The sequence below is a fragment of the Diceros bicornis genome, chromosome 28 (genome assembly GCF_020826845.1).
Source record: "Diceros bicornis minor isolate mBicDic1 chromosome 28, mDicBic1.mat.cur, whole genome shotgun sequence".
Lineage (NCBI taxonomy): Eukaryota > Metazoa > Chordata > Mammalia > Perissodactyla > Rhinocerotidae > Diceros > Diceros bicornis.
This window is the reverse complement of record NC_080767.1, coordinates 16,540,776-16,565,859: the sequence shown is the minus strand read 5'-3', so window position 1 is coordinate 16,565,859 and position 25,084 is coordinate 16,540,776. Positions and strand designations below refer to the sequence as shown.

The following is a 25,084-nucleotide window of genomic DNA, read 5'->3' as shown; positions in this document are numbered from 1 at the left end:
ATGCTTAATTCTAACAGCACAATTTAAAGGAGTCAATATATAAACATTAATTTACAAAGTCTTTAGCAACATTAATTGAATAATTAATTGAATAATTAAATCATTAGCAGCCTGATTATAAGCAATCATGAAATGAACACATTTTGGTGATCCAGAAAAACGAAGTTTAAACCTCTCCCCTATCGTATAAGGTTATTTACAACGTAGATACTTACCAAGTGCACTTGTTGCATCTTCAAAAAGGTTTGACCGAGAAGCATCTCCTGATGTACTGTAAAAGGTTTTTAGAAAATCATATATCAGAAAGTATGTAAAATTTACATTAAAGTTGAGTTAACTGTCCCAATTTGTAAAGAGTCTTCGATTTTAATTAACTGTAAGTTTGGCTACAGTGTTTAAACAGTCTTCTAGATTAAACCCCAAAAGCTTTATCCATAAGCTTGGGAAGTATGGCTTGGGAAGAAATTTCAATCTTAATACTCATTCTATTCTGAAAATCCATCATTTTAAACGTCCAAAGATATAAAATAACATCCTTACAGAGAGCTTACTACTTAAGGAATACAAAAAGGACAATACACAACTATTTCGAGGAAAGAATCCACAGGAGAATTTAAATAATCTACAAGTCACGTCACAGTAGAAGAAATATCAAAAGCAGACATGATAGATGGTACATGCAGAAACCGCATGAGGCTGGAAAGGCCCAGGAAGTCTTTACATAGTGGAATTTCAATTAGATCTTATAGGTAAGTTTTCAACACAGAAGCTGAAAGAAGGTGGCATTCAAGTCAAGGAACACATAGCATAAGCAAAAAACGCAGAGGTGGTATAAATCCAAGTTGTAACCCAAAGTAAACCAGTTTAAAAGGAGTAAGTTTCTGTTGGGGAATTGCAGAAGATGAGTCTGGAAAACAAAGTAGACAAAAACAAGATTATGAAAGACCATGAAGAGTACGCCAAAGAAAAATAAAACGAAGTTTACAAAAGTGGTAAAGGTAGCAGTTAGTAGTTGAGATTAAAACACACACACAACACGCACTTATACTCCTGCCCCAAATTAAAAACAAAACACAGCAGACCAGTTCTGAGAAAACCCTGTAGCATAGAAAGAACAAGGGAACTATCTAAGTTTGGATTCATAAATTACTTTCTCAGCCTCAGTTTCTTCATCAGCACGAGGTCAACAATAATATCCACATATCCCAAAGAGTTGTGGGTAGGGTTACTGCTGGTGGTGCAGTGCCTGGCATCGTGACACCCACTATGACTATGATTAAAACAATCTGTTGGTATATTTTTTAAAGTAACATCATTAACTTCATAGTGAAACTAACGTGTAGATGACAAAACATACAAAAAAACCCACTATATATAGGAAAACTAAGTCTCCTGCCCAAAACCCCTAGCCAGAGACACCACTACTGCCGGTTTCTATATAACAACTTGTGTCTTGCTTTAGTGTGTGTTCTATTTAACAATTATTCCACGTCAGCACAGCCACAACCGCCTCAATTTTTTCCCATAGATGCACAGTGTTCCATTTAATTGACCAAATCAAGCTCTTATTAAGGAATATTTAGTTTGGTTTCCAACCTTAAAAAATTCTTTCTACAGTCAAATTTATCAATTGTTTCCTTTTATGACTTTTTTGGTTAAGATTATTTTTATTTTCCCACATTCTCCTCTGGTTTATAGCTTCACTTTTACATTAAATCTTTATCTATTTAGAATTTATTTTCATGGGCCTAAGTAAGTGATCCCTCTTTTTTCCCTCCAGATTGATAGGCATTCATTTCAACAGGATTTTTCCCACAGCGGTCTGAAATTACATCTTTATCTTATATTAAGTCCCTGTATGAATTCTGGTCTGTTTCTAGACTATTGTCTATTTCACTGAGCAATCTTTCTAGTAAGAGTTATATTAAATTGTTGTAATCATTACCATGTATAATATATTTTACTATCCAGTAGGACCAGTCTCCTTCATTACTGTTCTTTTACAGAACAATTTGTGCTATTTTTGCACATTGTTTTAAAATTTCTTTTTAAACATTACAGATAAGACTGAGGTATCGTTTAATCACCATTCTCCAATCTTGATTCTGCCTCACCACTTCTCCCCTCCCCATCTGCAGAGGAAACCACTTATCAGTGTGTTGTCCTTCTGCTACTGGTTTTCTACACGTTAATATATACCGACAGAAAATATACCATGTTGTTTAGTTTATAGTTATTGCCTATATTGTTTTGTCATTTGCTTTTTTCACTCAATAACAAAGCCTTGAAACCACATTAGTTTAATATGCATATATCTACATACTTTAACTGGCCTGCAGTATTGGTTATCAGGGCTTCTCAAACTTTAGGAAGCCCAAGAATTCACCAGGAGAGCTTGTTAAAATACAGATTTCTGGGATCCACCCCCAGATAATTCTGATTTAGAGGTCTAGGGTGGAGCCTAAGAATTCATTTCAAACTAACTTCCAGTGATGCTGGTACTGCCTGCTGACTACTACACTCTGAGCAGCATTGTTCTCTTATATGAATAAACCACAGGTCAAGTCATTCCCCCACTAATGGATATTTAGGTTGATTCCAATTCGTCCTCAATTACAAACAATACAGTCCTTGTGCACAAGTGCAGTTTCTCTAAGGTAGATATCAATAAGTAGAATTTGCATTTTAATAAGTGGTTTTTAAAAAACAATAATGTCCTAAAGAAACAAATCCCTAATAATGAAATATCAGGCCAGTGGTGATCGACAAAGTTTCTGCCACTCCTCAAATTCATACCAGCACATCTCCTGATAACTATCTCACTGTTTTATGCTTTACAGGACACTAAATGTTTTAAAGCACAGATGAAGGGACTAAGGCATACTTAAGTAGTTTGTTTTCTGAGATTCTCACATCCTTCCTTTCCTGTGTTACCCTTCTTTGAGGTATATAATTTTGGGAAATAAGAGTATATAGTTGGCATACAAAGCCCAACTAAGTAAGCAACTCTGGCGTCTGCTCTTCTGGATCACTGACCATCAACTCATTTACGCAAACTCTATAGGTCTGAAAAGGTAATCTGGACTCTTGAGACTAGGTAAATAACACTGTACCCCCAGGAAGAAATAAAAACAGATAATAAATAAATCTGAATTGACATTAGCACATTAAAATATATCGATCAATTCTGAAATTCTCACTATGAGCTTTTTAAGAAGCTTAAAGCATTTAAGAAAATAAGATATACTGCACTGACTCAAGATTTATTTAATTAAGTTTACGACGTTTAAATGCTTTGGGAAACCAATTTGTTAAATTTGTAAGTTCCCCTCTATACAAAGGATTGACCAACAGCCTTCTGATGTAATAGCTTAACCTGACTCTGGGTTGTCTCCTACTAGGTAACAGTGTTGAAGGCATTTCTAGCTATACATGAGAGAAGGATCAAGCTAGGCAATGGTGTCTCAGAATGCCTAAAGTAAAGTGTAGCAGGCAGGCATGGGGAAAATATTTTATTAACTGAGCCTATGCTCTCTTCTTAGGGCATCAATTCCTTGGAAAGAGGCCCCGAGTGAGCCATGAACCAGGTGACTCAAATCCTTCCAAACACGGCTGACTGGGTCAGACACAGAAACCGCACTTAAAGGCAAAATACTAAAATGAAGGATGATCATGACGACATTCTTTCTGATCCATGTTGTATTTATTACAAACATCCTTCCATGTCAGTAAGCAGCATCAATTGCTGCGTAGGTTTCCATGTGTCTGATTCCACTGATTCCAAGGACTCTTAACTACTCCCACTGAGGTCTGGAGTTGCAACTGAAGTCACAAAATACAAACAGCTCCAGTGGCAGTGCCCACTGGACATAATATAACTTGTGCTCTCAGATAAAAGAGAAATTACCTTGTACGATTTCCAGCCAAGAGAATTGAAGCATTTGCTTTGGTTATTTTATTTATCATCGGGGAAAGAAATCTTTGAAGATCTACACAGGCAAAAGCTTAAATTTCTATGCAAGTTCACAAAGATATAGATAAAACAGTGAAAAACTGAAACAATTCACATGTTCAACAAAAGGTGGTAGGTGAAATATCCGTAATAGCTGATACTTACTCTGCACTTATTGTGTGCCACGTGCTATTTCACATCTTTTACACTCATTATTTCATTTAAGCCTTATAACAACTCTATGACACAGGAGGTCCTATTGTCATCCACATTTTACAGACGAGGAAAAAACCCAAAGATGTTAATTACTTTTCTAAGGTTAAGAGCTAACAAATGACAGACCCAAACACAATGCTATGCAGCAAATGAAAATATTTACTGACATGGAAGGATGTTTATGATATATATGACAATGATCAGAAAGAATACAGATCAAATATAAATAATGATTGGGGGGCAATGTCACATTATTTATATGTCAAATTATAATGTCAAGTTATTTTACAATTCTTTTTATTTTTGGTCATTTGTATTTCATGACTTTTGTACACAAAATGAATAACAACTTTGACTTTCTTTCCTTTCCCTCTGGGGGAAAAAAATGCAGAGTCTACAAATCTGGATTATGGAAATTGAAACAGACACAAGCCAGAGTTCAAAGTTTAGAAAAAATTTAACATAGTAGATAAAAAGTTAGTTTGATCAAAACAATAATCAAAATAAATACATGCATGAAGTTCTTGTTATAAACATATTTGGAGATACAATTTCCTAGAATTCAGTTCTTACCTGTCAGTTGATGTTGGGCTAGTAGCCACTGGTGTTTCTGCTGGCTTTTCTGCAGGTTTCTCTTGTTTTGTTGCACTAGGAGGTGCAGGTTCAGAAGATGCTGTCGTGGATACTGGAGTGATGGACGCAGGCGTGGGAGTGGGAGCCAGGGCAGGGGCGGGGGTTGGGGCCTGAGCCACAGCTGGTGCTGTAGAGGAACTAACTGTGGTAGTGGTGGCAGGATTTGATTGCTGAGTTGTAGCTGGTGCTGGTGTTGTCACTGCTTTGGGCTGAACACATTAAAAAGCAAAATAATGAATTATTATAAAATACTACATTATTACCCGATCTCTAATTAGACTGTATTATTACATGATGCTACAAAGAAACATAACATACAAACCTGTAGCTTGAAAACAATTTTGTAAAGTGACAAATGATCAATATTAGCAATCTGAATCACTGTAACTCTTTCAAAGCTGACGAAAGCAGACATATTATCTTAACTATCAACCTCTATTAGCTTTACGCAACAGTTTCAGTCTTCACATCGAGTTAATATGAAAAAAAACCAAAAGAAGCCAATATTTAAAAATATACAGAATGCGTATCCAGAAAAAGAAACACATAACCCCCCCCCCTAAATTTATAATTTAAACTCTTTGGCTATAATTTTATTCATTGTCATTTAAAAGTATTACCAAAATAACTTTCTTATAATGGAAATATAAATAGAAGTATGATTAATGAGTATGCCAGATATTCTGTAGTATTTTAGAGATGGGAGGAAAATCCCAATATTGAATACAAACTAATAGGTATAAGTACAAAGAGGTTGACTTAACATTTTGAGATGTATATATAGTTAAACATATAGTTACAAATAAAGGCAAAATAAAGTTATGACTACATGCTTAGCATTTTCTGAACTAGAAGCAGAGCCAAAGAGGTTCCCACAGAGCAAAAAGCAATTACATACCTGTAAAATTCATATTATATGAGTTTTATTCTTCTCATAAGGCTTATCAATACTCACTACCTGTTTAGCTCATAACTTTTCTAAGAACAAAAGGTAACTTTTGATGGAAGATGGGATTAAAATTCAACATAATTTGCCCCGAGTATATATCAACAAACTGTAAAAGCAGTGAGCCAACTTCTGTCTTGTTTGATTTGAGCTAGTACAGAGTGCAGTGGAAAAGAAGTGGCTAGTGCAAGGTAAGGGGAGGGGCTTTAAAAACACTAGCAGCATTCTCTCTCTTCTCTCTCTATTTCAAGTCTTATATTTAGCTCTATAACTTTCTTAACTGCCAATATGATACTCCGCAAATTATTAATGTTTTAAAATTCCAATCTGGATAAAAATGTAATTCAGATGCATTGTACACCTTTAATATTTCCCTTAAGATTATCTGTGATCAATATAATATCCTAACGACCATGCCCTCAAGGTCTCTGTTGTCACAAAAAGCTAGTTAAGCCTCATTCTAAATGGTACCAAACCCATCTGCTTCTTGACGTTTTTCTGCTTACTTGTGATCTTAACAGCTTTTTCTTGTCTCTTCTTTATAATAAGGTAATTTCTCATTGCTTCCCTAATGCCTAACTGTAGCAGTTTTCTTCCCCTTCTAACAGGTGGCCTCTACTATCCACTTAAAAATAAAACCACGAATATTATTAGGATCCTATGTAAAATAAGAATAGGCTTAGCTCCAAGTAGCTATTCTTCAAATGCATGCACCTATTCTGAGACCTATCCTGCTTAATTCTTAGTTATGTTCTCAACAGTCAAAGTTACTATAGTACTAAAGGAAATAAGACCACAAACAAATGCATATCCAAATGTATGGCTACCATATTTTCCACTATGTACTATGTATGATAAAATTAGATAATGGAATATTATTCAGCCCTGAAAAGGACAAAAATTCTGGCACATGCTACAACATGGGTGACCCTTGAAGACAGTACACTAAAGGAAATATGCCAGTCACAAAAGGACAAATACTGTTTGATTCCACTGATATGAGGTACCCTGAGTGGTCAAATTCATAGACAGAAAGTAGAATGGTGGTTGCCAGGGGCTAGGAAGAAGGGAAAATGGGGAGTTACTGTTTAATGGGTACAGAGTTTCAGTCTGAGAAGATTAAAAAAGTTCTGGAGATTAATGGTGGTGATGGTTGCATTACGTGAATGTACTTAATGCCACTCAACAGTATACTTAAAAATGGTTAAACTGGTAAATTTTGTGTTACGTATATTTTATCACAATTTAAAAAAAACTAGATGGAAAAAAAACTAGATGAGACAAAGTTTCCTTATATGATGCTGTTCCTCTGTATTTAAAGCTTAACATTTAATAAGTGCTTAAATATAGCAGAATCAATATGGCTTTTAATGGATTAAAATTTTTTAAGTCCAACACATGTAAACTGTTTAGCTGCTTTTTATTTCTCAGTACAAAAGTACACAGTAATTAAAATTTATTTGTTTCACTATTTTCTACTGCATATATCAATTATTTTGCAACTTAAAAAAAACCCCCACATTTATTCTACTTTTGGTCTCTGATACACTGGTTTCAATTAACTTATTTCTAGGGCCGGCCCGGTGGCGCAAGTGGTTAAGTGTGCGCGCTCTACTGCAGCGGCCCGGGGTTCGCCAGTTTGGATCCCAGGTGTGCACTGATGCACTGCTTGGCAAGCCATGCTGTGGTGGTGTCCCATATAAAGTGGAGGAAGATAGGCACGGATGTTAGCCCAGGGCCAGTCTTCCTCAGCAAAAAAAAAAAAAAAAAAAAAAAAAATAGAGGAGGAGGATTGGCAGATGTTACCACAGGGCTGATCTCCTCACAAAAAAAAAAAAACTTATTTCTAGAGCTACAAGTAACACTGTTCTTCTCAGATTATAACAATTCAATCCTAAAAATTTATGTTGAGTACCACCACTTCTCTATTTGTCTTAACTCTCCACTGCTTATATATCTTTAAACAAGTATATAAATAAAACGAAATCTCTGAAAGAACCCATATTCATTCTCTGCTTTAGAGAAAAACTTTGACTTTTATAAATTGTTCCAAATATTACTTCTGTTAAAAACTTCTTCACAATAATCATTCCATCATTTCTTTAGCTGTCCTTTCCTGTTCTTAGTTTCTGAAAAATTTATCACATTAACTAAGGAATAGCACTGCAATTATGAATCTACATGTCTTTTCTGCCTTAAGGAGTTTGTCAGGTCTTGTACATAATTCAGCAAGTCCCTTTAAGGCAGCCTTATTAAAAACTACAAAATAAGAAACATTTATTCAATTTCTAAGAATCACATTTTCTAATAATTCCATAATTAGTGATTTTACTACTCCAGCAAAACCTAACACAATTTTCAACATTTATATAAAATTGTTTTAATTTTTATGTTCAAACTACAAATGTATAAAACTATTAACTTTATGGTTGACCCAAGGAAAACTGTTAAAACCTTTAATAACAGTTAAGTGCATGCCATTATGGATCTGCAAAAACTGTGTTCACTGAAAAGCGTAAAGGCTGCACTTTGGGTCATTATTTTTTAAAAGACCTGCAGACATCAAAATATACAGAATGAGGCTGAAACTTACTTTTGTCACCATAACCACCACAAAGTTTTTCTCATCAATTTTATATTCTTTTAGAGCAGTATCATCATTGAGGATTTTGCCTAATTCATTAAGAGAAAAAACACGTTATTTAAGGCAGAGTAACCTTTGCCTAATACATAACTGAAGTTAAAACAATCACCAATGGCAATTCTATCAATCAATACTTTCCCCAAAGAAAAACATTAACCAATCAGCCAAGATAAAGACAAATGTAAATGGAAACATGATTAGTTAAAAAAGCATAAGCATTTGACTAAGATATCAAACATATATATTGTATATAGATATCGCAAGTAATTCTTAAAAATTATTACTACTAATAAAAAGACTTGCTGGGTAAGGAAACATTAACTAGGTCTTGAGAAAGGGGAGATCATGAAGACAAATTTCAATATTGCAACTGCCCAGGGATCCCCCTGGGGAATAATCCATAATCTTTCTGATGAGAAGAAGGAGAACATAACAAACTTTCTGCTCCCACAAATACTGAATATCTGGCAAAACAGATATTTCTGGAACAGGATTGTTCCAATGCTATGAAAGTGAGACACTCATAATCAAAAGTCCTTCAGAAAATGACTTGGTACACAACAAAAGGCAAGATGGTACAGAACGGAGTTAAGTACAAAGGAGTACACAAGGTTTTGATCATGCTGAAGGTCAAGTGTTAGGTCAGGATTCCGTCAGGTTTCCTTTCCCTTGAATTTAGTTTTCCATTTTTAAAAAGTTATTGAATCAAAAGCTGCAAGCATTAAGCCAGGAATAGAGTAGCCACTCTGCATAGAAATGAGTAAACAGGCCAAGACTAGGAACCAGAAATTCTAGTTTTATGTCTGCCTCTTTAGGCTTCTGATTCCTGATCATGGGGCTAGCGTTTCCTCTAAACCATCTCACTTTAGAAAATACTACAAAATCTCTATCTAGGAAGTCACAAGAAACCACGGGCAATCCAAGACCCACCTTACTGTCATCTACAATGACAGCATTGAGTGTTTCTTTTGAAGAACAAAGAAAAGAATTTTCCCCACAAAATTCGCAAATCAAGTCTATTTTAACATACATTTTGCTGGTTACTAGCAAAGCTAGCTAAATTCGCAATTTCCTATTCATATCCTTAGTTGGTTTTTTAATTGGGTCATTCTTCCTTACTAATTTCTAAGAGCTTTTTATATAATCTGAATATTAATCTTTTCCTGTCACTTATTTATAGTGTCTTTTGACATATAAGGTTTTCTGTATTCTTCAGTCAATTTTGGTATTTTATTTAAAGAGAAGATTGAATATTAATATATTCAAATAACTGCTCATTCACTGCTTTTATCTGTACAACCATGTTTCTGACAGCATCAATTTGTATACACTACAATTTGTAAGATGGTAATTTCTAAAACTAAAAGAATGTCACTGCAAGCAAGAAAATGGCATACTAATTTCAGTATTTAATTCATACCTGCATAAATTAATTTTTGACCTGCTACAGGAAAGGCATCTTTCCCCTTTTCAGACTCAATCTTCTCCTTCAGTGCTTTCACCTATAGGAAAAATACAGATTTTTTTTTGAAAAAGTGTAAACAACAAATGACAATCCAGAATCTAAATAAATGATGCAAGATAAAATTTTATATATTTTAATTATTGATGCTTCCAAAAACTTAAAGATCATGTCTTTCCAACGTTATTATCAAAAGACTCATTATTTAACCTATATTATTAGGTATGATAGGTATAAACTTTGTTTTACCACCATATGTTAAATATACATAGATTAAAAAAAACTTTACCAACTGACTTGGTAAATCTATTCAAAATAAAGGCTTCACATCAAAAAGTTCTGATTCTCATTATAAAGTTTATGGGCTTCTTTCTTTTTTTTTTTATTTATTTTTCCCCCAAAGCCCCAGTAGATAGTTGTATGTCATAGCTGCACAACCTTCTAGTTGCTGTACGTGGGACGTGGCCTCAGCATGGCCGGAGAAGCAGTGTGTCGGTGCGCGCCTGGGATCCGAACCCGGGCCGCCAGCAGCAGAGTGCGTGCACTTAACTGCTAAGCCACGGGGCCGGCCCTATGGGTTTATTTCCCACAAAGAAAGTAAACCTCTTTAATCTAAAAGGTCTAAGAAATAAAACGGTCTCATCTACAATAATGAAAGTTAAATGTGAATGTTAAATGTGAATGTTAAAATGATTCACTTTAAAAGTGTGTCTAATGTTTCATTATAATCACGGGGGGGGGGGCTTTATAAAGACCAATTAAAACATAATTTCTGAAGGTGGGGCCTGGACACCACTATTTTTTAAAAGCTTTACAGGTGGTTCCAAAGTTCAGCCAAGGCTGAGAGCCACTGTACTACTTAAATGATCTTAAAGAAGTGGCTCGGCTTATCTTTAGCATCAGTCTCATCTGTAAAGTAAGAGGGACTGAAATAGATGATCTCTATGGTCTCTTCAATTACTAAAATTATGTGACAATGGGCTCATCATGAAGTTAGAAACGAAGTCTAATCAATTTCTGAAACTGATCAGAAAGTAGGGTGGCATATGAGTAAAAAAGGCAAGCAGACATAATGGAACTAGTTTCATTACTTTAAAGGTACAAGAATCAAGGGGGAAAATTCCATTTCCTAGGATACTTCTGAAAATTGTCTAAGTAGTTCTGAGTTTTATGAAAAGCTCCGTGAAAACCTGTCTGACAGAAAGGCATACAAAGAGAGGGTTCTTTTGCACAATTAAAAAGTGATGGCATATTCTTCCAAATAAAAAGAGATAGTAACGTTTATACAGCTTCAAGTACATTAACATACACAATTTCACATAGTCCTCAAAACTCGGGGACAAATGAGAGTACCATCTACTCAATTTTGTAGATGAGGCAACAGAAATAAAGAGGTTAAATTTCTTCCCCACATCCCATTGCTACTAAGTAGTAGCTGAAACCTAAAACCAGCTCTTGTGACTCCAAGCTTTAGAACAGGGTATTTTGCAAATACCATCCACATAAATCACCCTTTCTACACTGAACTTCCTGAAATAGGTCAGTAGCATCACTGCTATTTTGATGTTCCTCCAAGTGGAAAGCCATTACAAAAATCTCAACCCACTATTTTCTGCTGCTCTGAATTTCGAAAGTAAGACTAACAAAGTGACAACTTTTTAAAAAAGCACTCAGAAAATCTGATCTCAACGTCAGTAAACTGAGGATATGAATTCCATGCCTTTATCCAATTTAGTATACTGCTGCTTCATCAGATGGTAAACTATGTTAGTGTGGTTCAAAACAAAATAGTACAAGAAGTCCACAACTTTAACAACTCTACGGTTCGTCCCTGCTTTAAACAACATTTATGACAGTTCTGATTTTACCTATACGTTCAGTTAGTACCTTATAAGAGTGGGAAATAAAAGATACTACCTAAATTTCTGCGCTAAAGTAACCTTTAAAGACCATCTAGTTAAACCCGTATATAGCTATTAGCACAGAGATTCTCAAGGTGTGTGTGGTCCAGGGAGCCCTACCAGGTTGTCTGCAAGATCAAAACACATTATTTGTCTTTTTCCACTCTCATTTTCTCACAACTATACAGTTGAGTTTTCCAAAGGATACAGAGCACGTGAAATCACAAAAGGCTGAATGCAGAAGCAGATGAGAATCCAGGTGTTTTCTATTAAGCCAAATATTAAAGAGATTTGAAAAACAAGTAAAACAATGTCGATCTTCTCACTGCTTTTTGTTGTTGTTTTGGAAAATAATTTTTCACACCAAAATATATTGATTATAACATTTAATGGGTTTATTATTTTAAATGAACATTTAAAAAATTTCTGAGTTTTAATTTCTAGTATGGTAAATATCAATAAATACAAGCACAGAGACAAAAGTTATTTTGGAGTCCTCAATAATTTTTAGCCTTGAGAACAAAGTTTGAGAACTGCTATCTTACATGCTAAATGACTTGCCCGAAGTCGACTGAGTGGTAGCAGAGCGCGGTTAGAGACCTCTGTGGTGAATGACAAATTTCCTTTTGCAGTTTTTTGTTTAGAGATGGCGAAGAGATGCAATATTTGCAACTGTGATTACTTGGCGAAAAAATCACAAATGAATTACAGACCGCATGTGTCACTCTGAGTGAATTCAGTTCTCAGAACAGTACATAGTGGTTTAGCACAGAGGGGTACTCAATTACCACTTGCTGAATGAGTAAATTAATATAGCACAGAAATATGTGAAGAGAAAAAGAATTAAACAAAATAAATATATGAACCAAAAGATAAAAGAAACAAGCAGGAATCTCATTCCTTGACAGGTCAGAATGAGCAAGGCAATTAAGACAGATTTAATTGACATATATATAGTTTCTGTCTAATAGAAACCATATTTTTAATTCCAGCACAAAATATATATATATTTAAAAGTTTAGGCCAGTTCATTTCCATTCACACTTAAACAGGCCCAATTCTCTATCATCTTAAAACAAAAAACTTCACAATCCCTTGTCTCCTGCCAGTTACATTCTCTTCCCCTTAGTCTCAAGCATTTTTCCAAAAATTAACTACACATTGTCTTCACTTACTTGTAACCTCACATCTATTTTCTCAAGAGTGCAATACAGCACTTATAAATGGAAGCATGGACTTTATTCACATTTTGCTGCTTATTTTCTCCAGTAGTGCCAACTCCCACAATTCCAGTAAGATGGCTCTTACCAGTATCATTGAATTCAGCAATATCATATCAGACACTTCTTAGTCCTTCCCTATCTTATTTGACCTCTCTCTGTCACATTTAACAGTACTGACTGTCTCTCCTTTTCACACTGTCTTCCTTTGGCTTCCATATGGCCACACTTTTCTGGCTTTCCTCCTATTTCTCTGCTCACACCTTTGTGAAATCCTCTTCCTGGGCCAGCCCTTTAAATGTTAGTCAGAGTTATGCCCAAGGCTGCCTTTTCTTCTACATAAACTTCCAGGATAATCCATCTCACCTACTCGTAGTTTTAATAACCATCCAGATGTCATCTGTACCTCTACCCCAGCTCTCTCCTGACCTTCAGTAATGCATACCCAACTCTCTACTGGACACCTTCACTGGATGTCCCATAGGTACTTCAACCATAATGTATTTGCTAAAGGATCCCTTCTAGACTAGTTTGTCTAAATCTTCCCTTCTCCAACCAAATTGAACATACTTTAAAACAGCTTATAAAGAAAGGCCTTCTTTCTGGATACTGCAAAGAAACAAGAGGCAGCAACCCTGCAGATGGTTTCTTTTGGGAAGGTCATGACTGGCAATGGATGTAGTCACAACTCCTCTAACTGTTGAGCCTCGTGCCAGCCTTCCCATTCCAATAAGTCATCTCAACAGGACGGATCTAAACTGAGCACTACAGTCCTGGTAAATAACCAGGGCTATCATATCCGAGGCTAATAAACAAGAAGCAGGGACTAAACTTTCCTTTTGTTGCTTATTTCCCCCTAGATAAAGAACAGGAGGTCAACATCCAACTCAACTCGAGATAAAGTACAGTAACACTCAAGAAATCAAACTTTTTTCCAAGCCAAATACTTCTTTCTTATGAAATTGTGAACTCTAAAAAAAAAAAAATACTCAATATCTAATATTAAACACAGTTGACATGGCTGGTTTATAAGGCCATTGCTTCTGTCTTGCTCTCTTGGATCACTCACATTGGGAGAATCCAGCTGCCATGTCATAGGACATTCAAGCAGCCTGGCAAGAGGAATATATGGGGAGGAACTGAGGCCTCCAGCCAACAACCAGTACCAAGTTGCTAGCCATGCGATGAAGTCACTTTTGAAGAGAATCCTCCAGCCACAGTCAAGCCTTCAGATAACTGGAGCCCTGAATGCAACCTCATGAGAAACCCTGATTAAGAACCACAGAGCTAAGCCATCTATGAATTCCTGACTCACAGAGACTATGAAATAATATATGTTTATCATTGGTTTTTTTTTGGTGAGGAAGATTAGCCCTGAGCTAACATCTATTCCAATCCTCCTCGTTTTGCTGAGGAAGATTGGCCCTAAGCTAATACCTGTGCCCATCTTCCTCTATTTTGTATATGTCATGCTGCCACAGCATGGCTTGATAAGCAGTGTGTAGGTCTGCACTCGGGATCCCAACCTGAGACTCCCGGGCAGCCGAAGCAGAGTACGTGACTTTAACCACTACGCCACCAGGCCAGCCCCTGTTTATCACTGTTTTAAGCCACTAAGTTTCAGGCACTTTGTTATGCAGTAATAGGTAACTAGTACATAGGTAGATATTATTATTACCATCATTTTCTGATGGAGACACAAAAGCATAGAAATAGAAAAGTTAAGTACACAGGCTCTGGAGGCCAACTGTCCAAATTTGAATCCAGGTTAGTTACTCATACACAAGTTGATATCTGAGAACAAACATCATTGATATTTGTGAGCACTGATGCAAGTGTTTTTGAGGCAACCTGCCAGCCTTTGATCCAATAATTCCACATCTAGAAATCAATGCTAGAGAGATACTCTCACAAATACTTCAAAGATATATGTACAAAGTATGTGCACTACACTACTCTTTGTCATACTAAAAACCCTAAACATCCAGCAATGGTGAAATGGTAAAATACATTACTGCACATGCACTCATTTGACTACCATGCAATACAACAAGAATGATGACTATATATGCAAGGTATTCACTAAATGCATGCATATGAATGAATGAATGAAATATTTACAATTCTCTTTAAGGGAAAAAGCTAGCTGCTAAGCAATTGATTTTTTAAAAAACATACATAGTGTAGTTGTGTTTCTGTATTAAACAAAGACTAGGAGCATACACAGAGACCACAGTGGTAACTTAGATCAGGGGCCTAACATTTTTTACTTTGCATACTTTATTTACTATAATAAGCCTGGATTTATTTTAGTAATTTAAGGGAAAACAATAGTTTAAAAGAAAAAAAATCTCATTGCGCACCCCCTCAACTACTGCTTACTAATATTACACAAGAATACACCACAATTTTGAGAGCAGATTTTATTTAAAAAAAAAAAAAAAGTCTAAGGCAGCAGTTCTAATACTACATAGTCCAGCAAATTAAAAAATAAGAGCAAGTGAATTTTGGCAATTAACTATTAGCAAAAGGAAAGAGAGTCTCAAAGCCAAATATGTTGACAGAAGGATTTCATAGACTTTCACTATGGGCAAAGCTTTTCCCTCTTTGGTTCCTTGGGTGAGATCCCTCCATCTGAGAAACTGGCACAGGTATTAAGGAGTGTTTCCTGGGCCGGTCCCGTGGCTTAGCAGTTAAGTGCGTGCGCTCCGATGCAGGCGGCCGGGGTTCGGATCCCGGGTGCGCACAGACGCACTCCTTCTCCGGCCACGCTGAGGCCGCGTCCCACATACAGCAACTAGAAAAATGTGCAACTATGACATACAACTATCTACTGGGGCTTTGGGGGAAAAATAAATAAATAAATAAAATTAAAAAAAAAAAAAAAAGAGTATTTCCTGAATTTCTCCCCCAAAGTAGGTTCCTGCTAATTCTAAAAATAGAATTGACTATAAAGATGCCAGCTGACTTCAGTACAAACAGAAAAAATACTGTCACTGCACCCAAAGAATGAAAAAATGTAGCACAAGAAATGAGATATTTTTTGCTGAAAAACAAATGAGTACAGTATTAATAATGTGTGAATACAGTAAACAAAGGCAATCAATCCTCAAATTAAGGTTCCGATCCAAAAGGCTACTACCTTCAATATAACTTGAAATCCAGAATCCATTTTTCCCACATAAATTGTCATCTTTAGGCTCCTAAGCCAACCTATGCATGCCAATTTAATCTATTCTATTCTAAAATATATTCCTAACAGTATGATTTCAACAAGACCAAAAAACACATAGGACTTTGAAGATTGAGTAAGTAGAAAAGTAGAAACTCCCAAGATACCTGTAACTTTTAAAGTTTCTATATTGAGAAAATGGATCTTTCTAATGCACTACAAAAAAAAAAAAAAAGTCAACTACCTAATTCAATCAGAAGTGTGTGGGGGAGAGGGGAAAGGGAGTGACAAATAATTTTTATCCATCTGTTTGAAGCATCTAGGACCTGTTCATATATATTAGTCATCTGTAGCCGGTCTACTTCCTCTGCTGGAATAGGTTTACATAATGTTTCAAGAGTTTATAAAGTTCATTCAGTTATAAAATTAGTTCTTTGAGACACTACACAAGGAATTTATTTATCCAGACTTATAGGGAACAGATGCTGTGGTGTCCTTCAGCAGGAGTCACAGTGCTACAGCAAGCTTAAATTTAACACATTTCTTTCAAAAAGTAACAAATTTTATACATTATCTATCAAATAATCTCACAATTTTCAAGCTAAAAAAAGGTAGGACATTGCTCTTACAAACTGTTTGAAACTGCTGATTATGTCCAGTTGAGAGAAGAATGATATCTCATTCACACAAACCTTTTTTAGAAAGGATAATAAAAACACCGATCAAAATAACAGAAAACTGATGAAAGCAGGATTTGTTTAAAAATTGCATAAATTTATTTCTAATTTCACAATTCACTAGAAATTTTCAGATCCATCATCTCACCTAATTTTCACATCAACTTTATAAGGAAGGCAGGTAAATTATTATTACTCCCTTTTTACTAACGAGAAAGGAGATTTTTTTAAGTACTGTGCTCAAGGACAGAGGACAAGAACAAAGGGGGAGAAAACTTTCCTTTAGTTTAGGAATAGTACAATGTATTTGAAAAACAGCAAGACATGGAAAAAAGTAAACAGAATCAAGAGCTCCTCTTAAGTTTTGCTGCAAGGAGGAGCAGGGAAATGGGGCAGCAGGCAAACACGGATGTGCAGACAAGGAAGGGTCTTATTAAGATGGGGAAAATGTTTGTACTATACTCTAGAAATGCAAAAATGAACGATGCAGAGGAGAATAGGTGAACCGATGGACTGATGTCCTTCATAGGAGACACAGTATAGGCTATAGCGGAAAAGTGGAGGGACAGGCCTTAGATAGCACCATCCACAGCAGATAGCTATCCGCAATAAAAGGAGGCTGGCAGGCAGGCAGCTCTGGTAAGACCCCGTATACATTTCGTCCTGACTGTTTCTATAATCTCAATATACTCTAAAATCTAGGGTCATGAGCTGAAAATAAGGAGGAAACGATATGAAATCTGCCTATGGAGGTGGAAGAGTGAATGGTCTAGTGAGTGGCATGTGTGACTGTCAGGCAGTATGAAGGACCCAGTGTTAAGGTTAATGTTCAGGAACTTAAGTGAGACAAGTCAATGTGGCTGTTTGTCTTCTAGCTGCATAGGTGCAAGCACAGAGAGCTGAATTTAATCACATTTGGAGTTTTCTAAGCAAGAACAATGGAGTGAGTGTGGGACCATGTTGCCAAGCACCATCACAGTTCTAAGCACTCTATATGTAGTATCTCAAACTTACATAACCTTCAAAACAACCTTATGAGGTTAGTGCTTCCAGTGGTAGTATCCACATTTTATAGATGAGGAAACAGGCACATAATTGAGTAACTTGTCCAAGGTCACACAGCAAGTGGTACGGCCAGGACTGAAACCCAGGCAGTCTGGTTCAAGAGTCATGCTATGTTGACCCTTGCAAGGGAGTGATTATAATCACTGACCTTATTTTAGACCTTTCACCCTGGACAAGGGTGAAAGTGGTAACATGAGGGGAGGGCCAGTGAAAAGAAGTATGGATCAAAAGGATTATAGATCTCATTAGAATTGGAATCAGAGAGAAGGTAAAGTGAGATACTAAAAACATATTACTAGGGCTGGGGGAAGAGCTACAATTACTGGTAATGATAAGAGCTAGTTACTAACCATGGGACTAAATACTTGAGGTCGAGTAGAAGGAAAGATCACTGCATGAGAGACTAAGGAACAGAAGGCCAGGGTTTGGACAAGACCATCTTTCATAGACACCGAAACTATCAAGGCCACTGACTGTGTGACCCCAGGCAAGTTGCTAATCAGGTCCATTTTCATTTCTTCTGTTTAAAAGATACACTATTACATATTTTTCACAATTCTAGTGTGGGTTTCTTTTTTAAACAATGCCTACCACATGCTGCGAAGCTCAGAACTACTGCAATCATTTTCACATGTTTTTAACCCACACACAAAGGCAGCCACATCAGGAAAAAGGACCATGTCAACGATAATTAACAATATACAGTCACGCGTCGCTTAACAACCGGGACATGATCTGAGAAATGCGTCATTAGGCGATCTCGTTGTTGTGTGAACATCGTTGAGTGTACTTACACAAACCTATATGGCATAGTCTACTATACACCTAGGCTATACGATACTAATCTTATGGGGCCACGGTCGTATATGTGGTCCATCGTTGACTGAAACGTCATTATGTGGCACATGACTGTACGTCCATAGCTATTATCTCCACTTTCTCATCTCCCATTCTTTCCTCAATCCACTCAAATCTAGCTTCCAGCCCCCTACTCCATGGAGACTACTCATCAGGGTCACTAATTACCCCCAAGTTGCCAAAACCAAAGGTCATGTCTGTTTTTATCTCACTTTTGATTTCTCAAGCATTACATACATTTGACCCTTTCCTTCTTGAAACGTTTTCTTTTCTTGGTTTCTTCCTACCTCAAGGATTGCTCCTTGACTGACCAATGTCCACCTGTTAGAGCATCCCAGGATTCTGCTCTAGGCCCCATCCTATTACCTAGCAACATTCTCACCAAGGTTCTTCAATTCTAGTAGCATAGAAGTTAATTAACTACATACAATGGATAAGTTAGGCATTAGGGCCCAATTTTCTCAAGAAATGGCCAAAGACTGCTAGATGATCTCATCCAGTCCCATGGATTGAAGTCAACCATATGTGCTGGCTATTTTCATGTCTCTATCTCCAGCCCAAACTTCTCTCTGGAATCAACCTTCATAACAAATCTTCTCATCATCTCCATTTGAATGTTTAAAAGGCACCTTAAACTTAAGTTCTGAATTCCCACCCCAATCTCCAAACCTGCTCCTCTCCCATCCTCCACATCTCAGGAAAGAACAGAAGTATACAATTTATACAACCAAAATCTAGGTTTCTTAATTTTCCCCACTCCAACCCATCAAAAAATTCTGTCAACTCTACCCTCCCGAACACATCTCAAATCCATCCACTTCTTTCCATATCTCTACTCCTACTTCCCTGGTCAAGGCCTCGACTGCTTAAGACTACCGCACAAGCCTCCCAGCTGGTCTCCCGGCTTTCACTCTTGCTCATTCCACTCTCTATCCTCCATACAGCAGGCAAAGTAACCTTTCAAAATCACAAAAGATATCATTTCCCCTTCTGCTTAAAATCCCCCCCAGCATCCTATTTTACCTTGACAACCCCCAGCTTATTAGAAAGCTCTACAGGCTCTAGCACCTTGCCTAACTCTAATCTCTTACTCCTCTTCCCCTTACCTACTAGATCAGCAATCCAGGCTTTTCTTAGGATTCCCAAAACATACTCTCCAAGGTCTTTCCCTACAGAAAATACTCTCCCCATCTCTGAGTGCTTATTATTATTCAGATCTCAATTTAAATGTCACCTTATTCAAAAAGGCCTTTTAATTTAAAATTAAATTAAAATTTTAAAAGTAGCCACCCAGTCACGCAATATCACACTACCTCACCCTATTTCAATTCCCTACATAGCATTTTCCATTATCTGATTTTTTAAATTTGTTTTTTGACTGATTTATTCGACTAGAATGTATGCACCATGACAGCAGGACCTGACATTTAGTAAGTACTCAATAAATATTAAATAAATGAATCAACATGCAAACTTTGAGGGGTTACTGACTTGACAATTCATCAAAAGAATGTATTCAATTCATTCGAAAGATCTTTATTAAATGTCTACTGTGTGCCAGGCATAGAAAGAGCAAAAGATTTCCCAGGTACTTCCCATATTTTGTTCTACCAATATCAATATGCCAAGAAACCTTAATTTCACCTATGTGATATAGTATTTTAATACATTTACCGCTTGATGTTTCAATGATGTTATTAAACTTCTATAATAAGGCACTATCTCCAGCACAACCATACTAAAATACAATAAACCACAATAAGAACAACTCGCTAATAAATGACAGCTAGCAAATACCGTATACAGAACAAGCACTAAAGCAGTATTTTATAGTATAATCACCAATATTATACAGATAAAACCAAAAAGCTAGGTAATTCTTTGCAGATCACTGTATACCACACTAAATATGTTGTTAATAGTAATTAAAACTACTGTATTGTCACAATTCTCTTATCAAAAACTTCCCATGTATTTACACAGCTATTTGATGTCACTTACATAGTTATATAATCACATTTCAGCTTGTGCATTTAAACTCTTATCTCAAACTTACTGTTGGGTTTTTTTTTTCAGTTATAAAAGCACATAACAGAAGCAAAGATTAGCAGATTGAAGGATTAAATCTGTATACCACATACTCTTTCTTGTCATCACTTCCAGTGGTACAATAAAATCTGCACTTCTTTAATTCACTTTCTTAATTAATGAGTTTAACAGCAAAACGAAAAACTAAATGACTGGATCTGAGCTTAAAAATTGTGTCTTCTATTTGCCACTAAATGTTCATCACACCACTAAACTTTAGAATTTTTGAGAATTTTATAGGAGTAGTAGTCTGTTAGACACCTCCAAATGCTTTATTTGACGTACAGATTACGTAAATTTCTCCTATAGTGTTTTACAGTAAACCATCTATTTAAAACAGAAGCCCACACAATGAAGAATATTCTTTTAGCAATGGTCTCCCCATCCCACACATACCACCATCTCATTTTATTTCTCTACTGTTTGAATAGAAGAGGAGACGCATTACTGTTCTAATAATAAAAAGACTGCTTTCCAATAGTTAACACTAAAGGCAGGGCATGGTAATGGTCAAGTAAATGGTACAAAATGGCTAATAAGTGTTAAGAAAGTTTTGCTAGTTAAAAAAAAGCGGGGGAGGACTTTGAACATTCAAAAACTAAAGGAATACAAACACTTTAAAAACAAATGGGCTTGCTTTTTCCACTCTGTACATGTACTCTATAGCCAGAGAGCTCCAGCTAGGTCAACAACGCTCCCAGAAGACCCAGACCACGTCCCACATGTCTCCGAACTCCTCCAGTCCTGCCAGTCGAAGATCACTAAACATTTATTTGTTCAACAAATGAATCACTCCCCCAATTCCTCTTATCTCTCAGTCCTTGTGTTCACTCATTTTTCCTCCTGCTCATCTCAAGCTCACAAGTTTCTATATTGGCCACCTCAAGTTAAATTTCCTTAGTTCCTTCTAGGTAAAAATCAAACAAGGACAAACCTTTGAGCAGCCAAAATAAGAGGTCTAAGAGACCAAACTCTGTTAATTTTATGCAGATCTTCCTAAAGGCCTCACTAAAATGCTATTTTTTCCCTGTATTTTAGATCTGTTTCTAATATCTTTGGTTATCTAGTTTTCACAACAATTAGAAAGAGGACACTTAGAGTCTCCCTATATTAATATAACTTTTATTATTTCTTACTGGAATCCTACTCTCAAGTACTGTATCAAAAATAAATATTAATTGAAAAACCACTATAAAGATGAAATTAAAATAGTTCTAGCTGGAGAAGCATTTCTGAAATTTAAACCCATTAGAATAAAAGCCTACATGTCATTTTAATGTAAATATTCCATATATCATGAATTAAATATTTTCATTTCTTGCCCCAGATTAACAATGTTAGTGGTCATATTTATATAAATGGCAACAAAATTACATGTATAGAAATAGCAACAAAAAGCCGAAGAAGCCACTCTCTGTAACCTTGAGGCTTCCAAAAATATTCTTCTGGAAATATATTTATAATTCATACAACTTAATACATTCCCTTGGAAATAAATTGGAAAACAGCAAATACAGTTAAGAATCTATACAAATATAATATTGGCTCTACGATAACGTATGCATAAAGTGCCTAAAGAGCTATACAAATCTTGTAGAACATAAATATTTCAGCGGAGCTGTGGAAAGTCATTGCATAACTTCAATAAACCCACAGATACCTACAAAAAATTCAGGTTTCAATAATTCTGGAACTAATTCTGAATATTATAAGCTGGTAAAGTTCCTGTAGCACTAACATTTATTACTACAAAGAACCAGACTCAAATAGACATTTTATGTAAAATTTTGTCTGAAAATGTTAAACAGCTGGATTTTAACTTTTAAATCCTTTAACTTAGTACACACTAAGCAGAAAAGGAATATTCAAGAAGAATTTGATATTTGTAAATAATATCAATCCACAGCGTGTTGTCAATTACTTCTGAGGACTCTGAAAAGTTTCTCATATGTAGTTGTTACCTCGTGCACCTTTAAGAATTTACCACCCAGAATACTTCTACATACAATATCTTGAAATCAAATCATTTTGTGCCACAATTTCAAAAAGGTTGGGAACTACGTTTCTTAAATAATTAAAGATGTAGAGAACTTTAGATTAAACGAGATAGGTAAAATAACACTATATCCTCACTCCGCTGATTAATAATCGATACCATTTATTGACCACCAATTAAATACCATTTAATCTTCACACCTATGCAAGGCAGTTATTATTCCCATTGTGCAGAGGGTGCAACTAAGAGATTAATTTGCCCAAGGTCATATCAAATAAATTAGAGCCACAAATGGAACTCAGGTCTCTTCAATTAACACCGAGGCCCCTGATCTCCACCAAAAATAGAATCAAAAATATTTTTTTAAATATAGATGGGCAGAAAGTTGCTGGCTTAAACTTAGCATTATGACAATCTTAACGGAGTACAGAATCACAACTCCACAACATAAGCAGTAAATTTACACTCATGGCATTTTTAGATTCTTGGCAGGAAGTTGTACTGATTTCGACAGCGGCTCTTTTTGCAGTCACAAATACAAAGATGGCATGAGAATTTACCAGTGGACTTCTGAAGGGTTCAAGGGTTTAAGTGCAGAAGAGATTCAAAGTAATTTTCTTTTTTCTCCCCTGAAACGCTATTAGGTGGGGGTTGCGGGGAGGGTGCAGTGTTTCCAACTCCCACAATTCCAAGACGTCTAACACAGAGGCCTCGTTTATCTGGAGTTGAGTTTGAGCCTATACTGGAAGGGCTCTAATACAAAAATCTTCACCACCAAACAGGCCTCAAAGTGCCATCTACGTGTGGGTGTGGGTTCGATGGCGGGAGAATTGCAGCTACATGATTCAACAATACTAATAAAAGGATCACCAATTCTGGGAGAAAGGGGGCCAAGAATTCATTTCACCACCCCTCACCACTCATCTCTCACTCTGCTGCAGACCGAACCGGATACTTATCTTTTTAAGGCTCATTATCTCCGGTTACCGCCTCCTAGACCTTAGCGCCTAACCCGTCCACGCAGGAGTAGTGGCGACGCCTACCTCTCCCCCCCCAACCTATGCACCGACACCGGAGCCGGCTCCACCGCCCAGGCAGCCCTGCCCCCCCCGCCCCGCCCCAGCCCGGGCCCCGCTACCGAGAGCTCCCAGGCCGAGGCCTCCCGTGCCCCGCCGACGTGTGCTCCACGCCATCTGCCACCAGGCCTGCGGCGTCCGGCCACCGCTTCCCCTCACTCCCGCCACAAAGCCCGCGGCCGACTCCGACGGGCCGGGACCCCGGGCCCTGCCCGCGCCCGGAGCCCGAACTCCACGCTTGCCGCGCCCCCCCGGGTGCGCCCGGGGGCTCTCCCCGCTCGGGCGCGCCGCCGGCCCTGCTCGGAGCTGAGGCCGGGGCCCCGCACGCAGCGCCGCCGCGCAGACCAGGCGCGGGGGCCCCCTCGCGCTCCCCGCGCCCCGCCCCGGGCCCACGCTCCCCGCCGCTCGCACCGTCTCCTCGGGGTCGATGTCGATCTTGAAGGTCTGCTGCTGGAGGGTCTTCAGGGTGACCCGCATGGTGCCGCCGCGCAGCTCGGCTGCCGGGCCTGCTCCGGGTGCTGGCCGCTGGGCGGGGTCTGTGGCCTGGCGGGGCCCCGGGGTCGCCCGCGCGCCTCGCGCACTCAGGAGGAAGGCGGTGGGGGTGGGGGCTTGTCACATTCGCCTTGTGGAGCGGCCTCTCCCCCAGGCCTGGCCCCGGGCCACGCCGCTGCCTCCGCGACTGCGGCCTTCCCCGCGAGGTTGGGCCGCTGTGCTTCCTCACGCGCCCGGCACCAGCCCCGGAGTCTGCAGGAGGCGCGAGGGGCTCTGCGAGACCAGCAGAGAATCCGCTAGCTCACCACAGACTGGTGGCCGCCATCATCGTGACTCGCCGAGACGCGCCCCCTCCCCCACCCGAAGAACCTGGGGATGGTGCCGGGCTAGCGAAGAGCGCAGGCGTAGGGTGCGGCGAGGCTGTGCGCAGGCGCGGCCGGGAACTCCGCCCCGGAATTGGGGCGGGGCGGATTGCGGCTCTGGAATGTCGGCGGCCTGGATCGGGCGTGCGCAGGCGCAGTCAGTGGGCGTTTCGGGGGCTCGCGGGGTTTCCTCGTCGCGTCTGCCAGCCGGGGCGTTCTCCCGCCCGCAGCTGCTCCGCCTACGTGCAGGCTCCGCCCGGCTGCCCGAGTTGCGCAATCCGTAGCCGGGGAAGCTCTACGTGCAGACCGGACTAAGTGGCTGCC

At 38.1% G+C, this 25,084-nt stretch overlaps 1 protein-coding gene across 1 annotated transcript in view; it reads right to left on the bottom strand.

Annotated features, from left to right (window-relative positions):
• Positions 1-24,754, bottom strand: part of RAD23B (RAD23 homolog B, nucleotide excision repair protein) — a 43,078-nt gene extending 18,324 nt beyond the window's left edge. The window contains exons 1-5 of the mRNA XM_058523722.1: positions 24,318-24,754; positions 9,812-9,893; positions 8,341-8,420; positions 4,742-5,010; positions 216-271 (exon numbers count right to left, since the gene is read on the bottom strand). Of these exons, the coding sequence (XP_058379705.1) occupies positions 216-271; positions 4,742-5,010; positions 8,341-8,420; positions 9,812-9,893; positions 24,318-24,383 (553 nt within the window). The 5' untranslated portion in view covers positions 24,384-24,754. The remainder of the gene's footprint in view (positions 1-215; positions 272-4,741; positions 5,011-8,340; positions 8,421-9,811; positions 9,894-24,317) is intronic.
• Between the last annotated feature and the right edge of the window lie 330 nt (positions 24,755-25,084).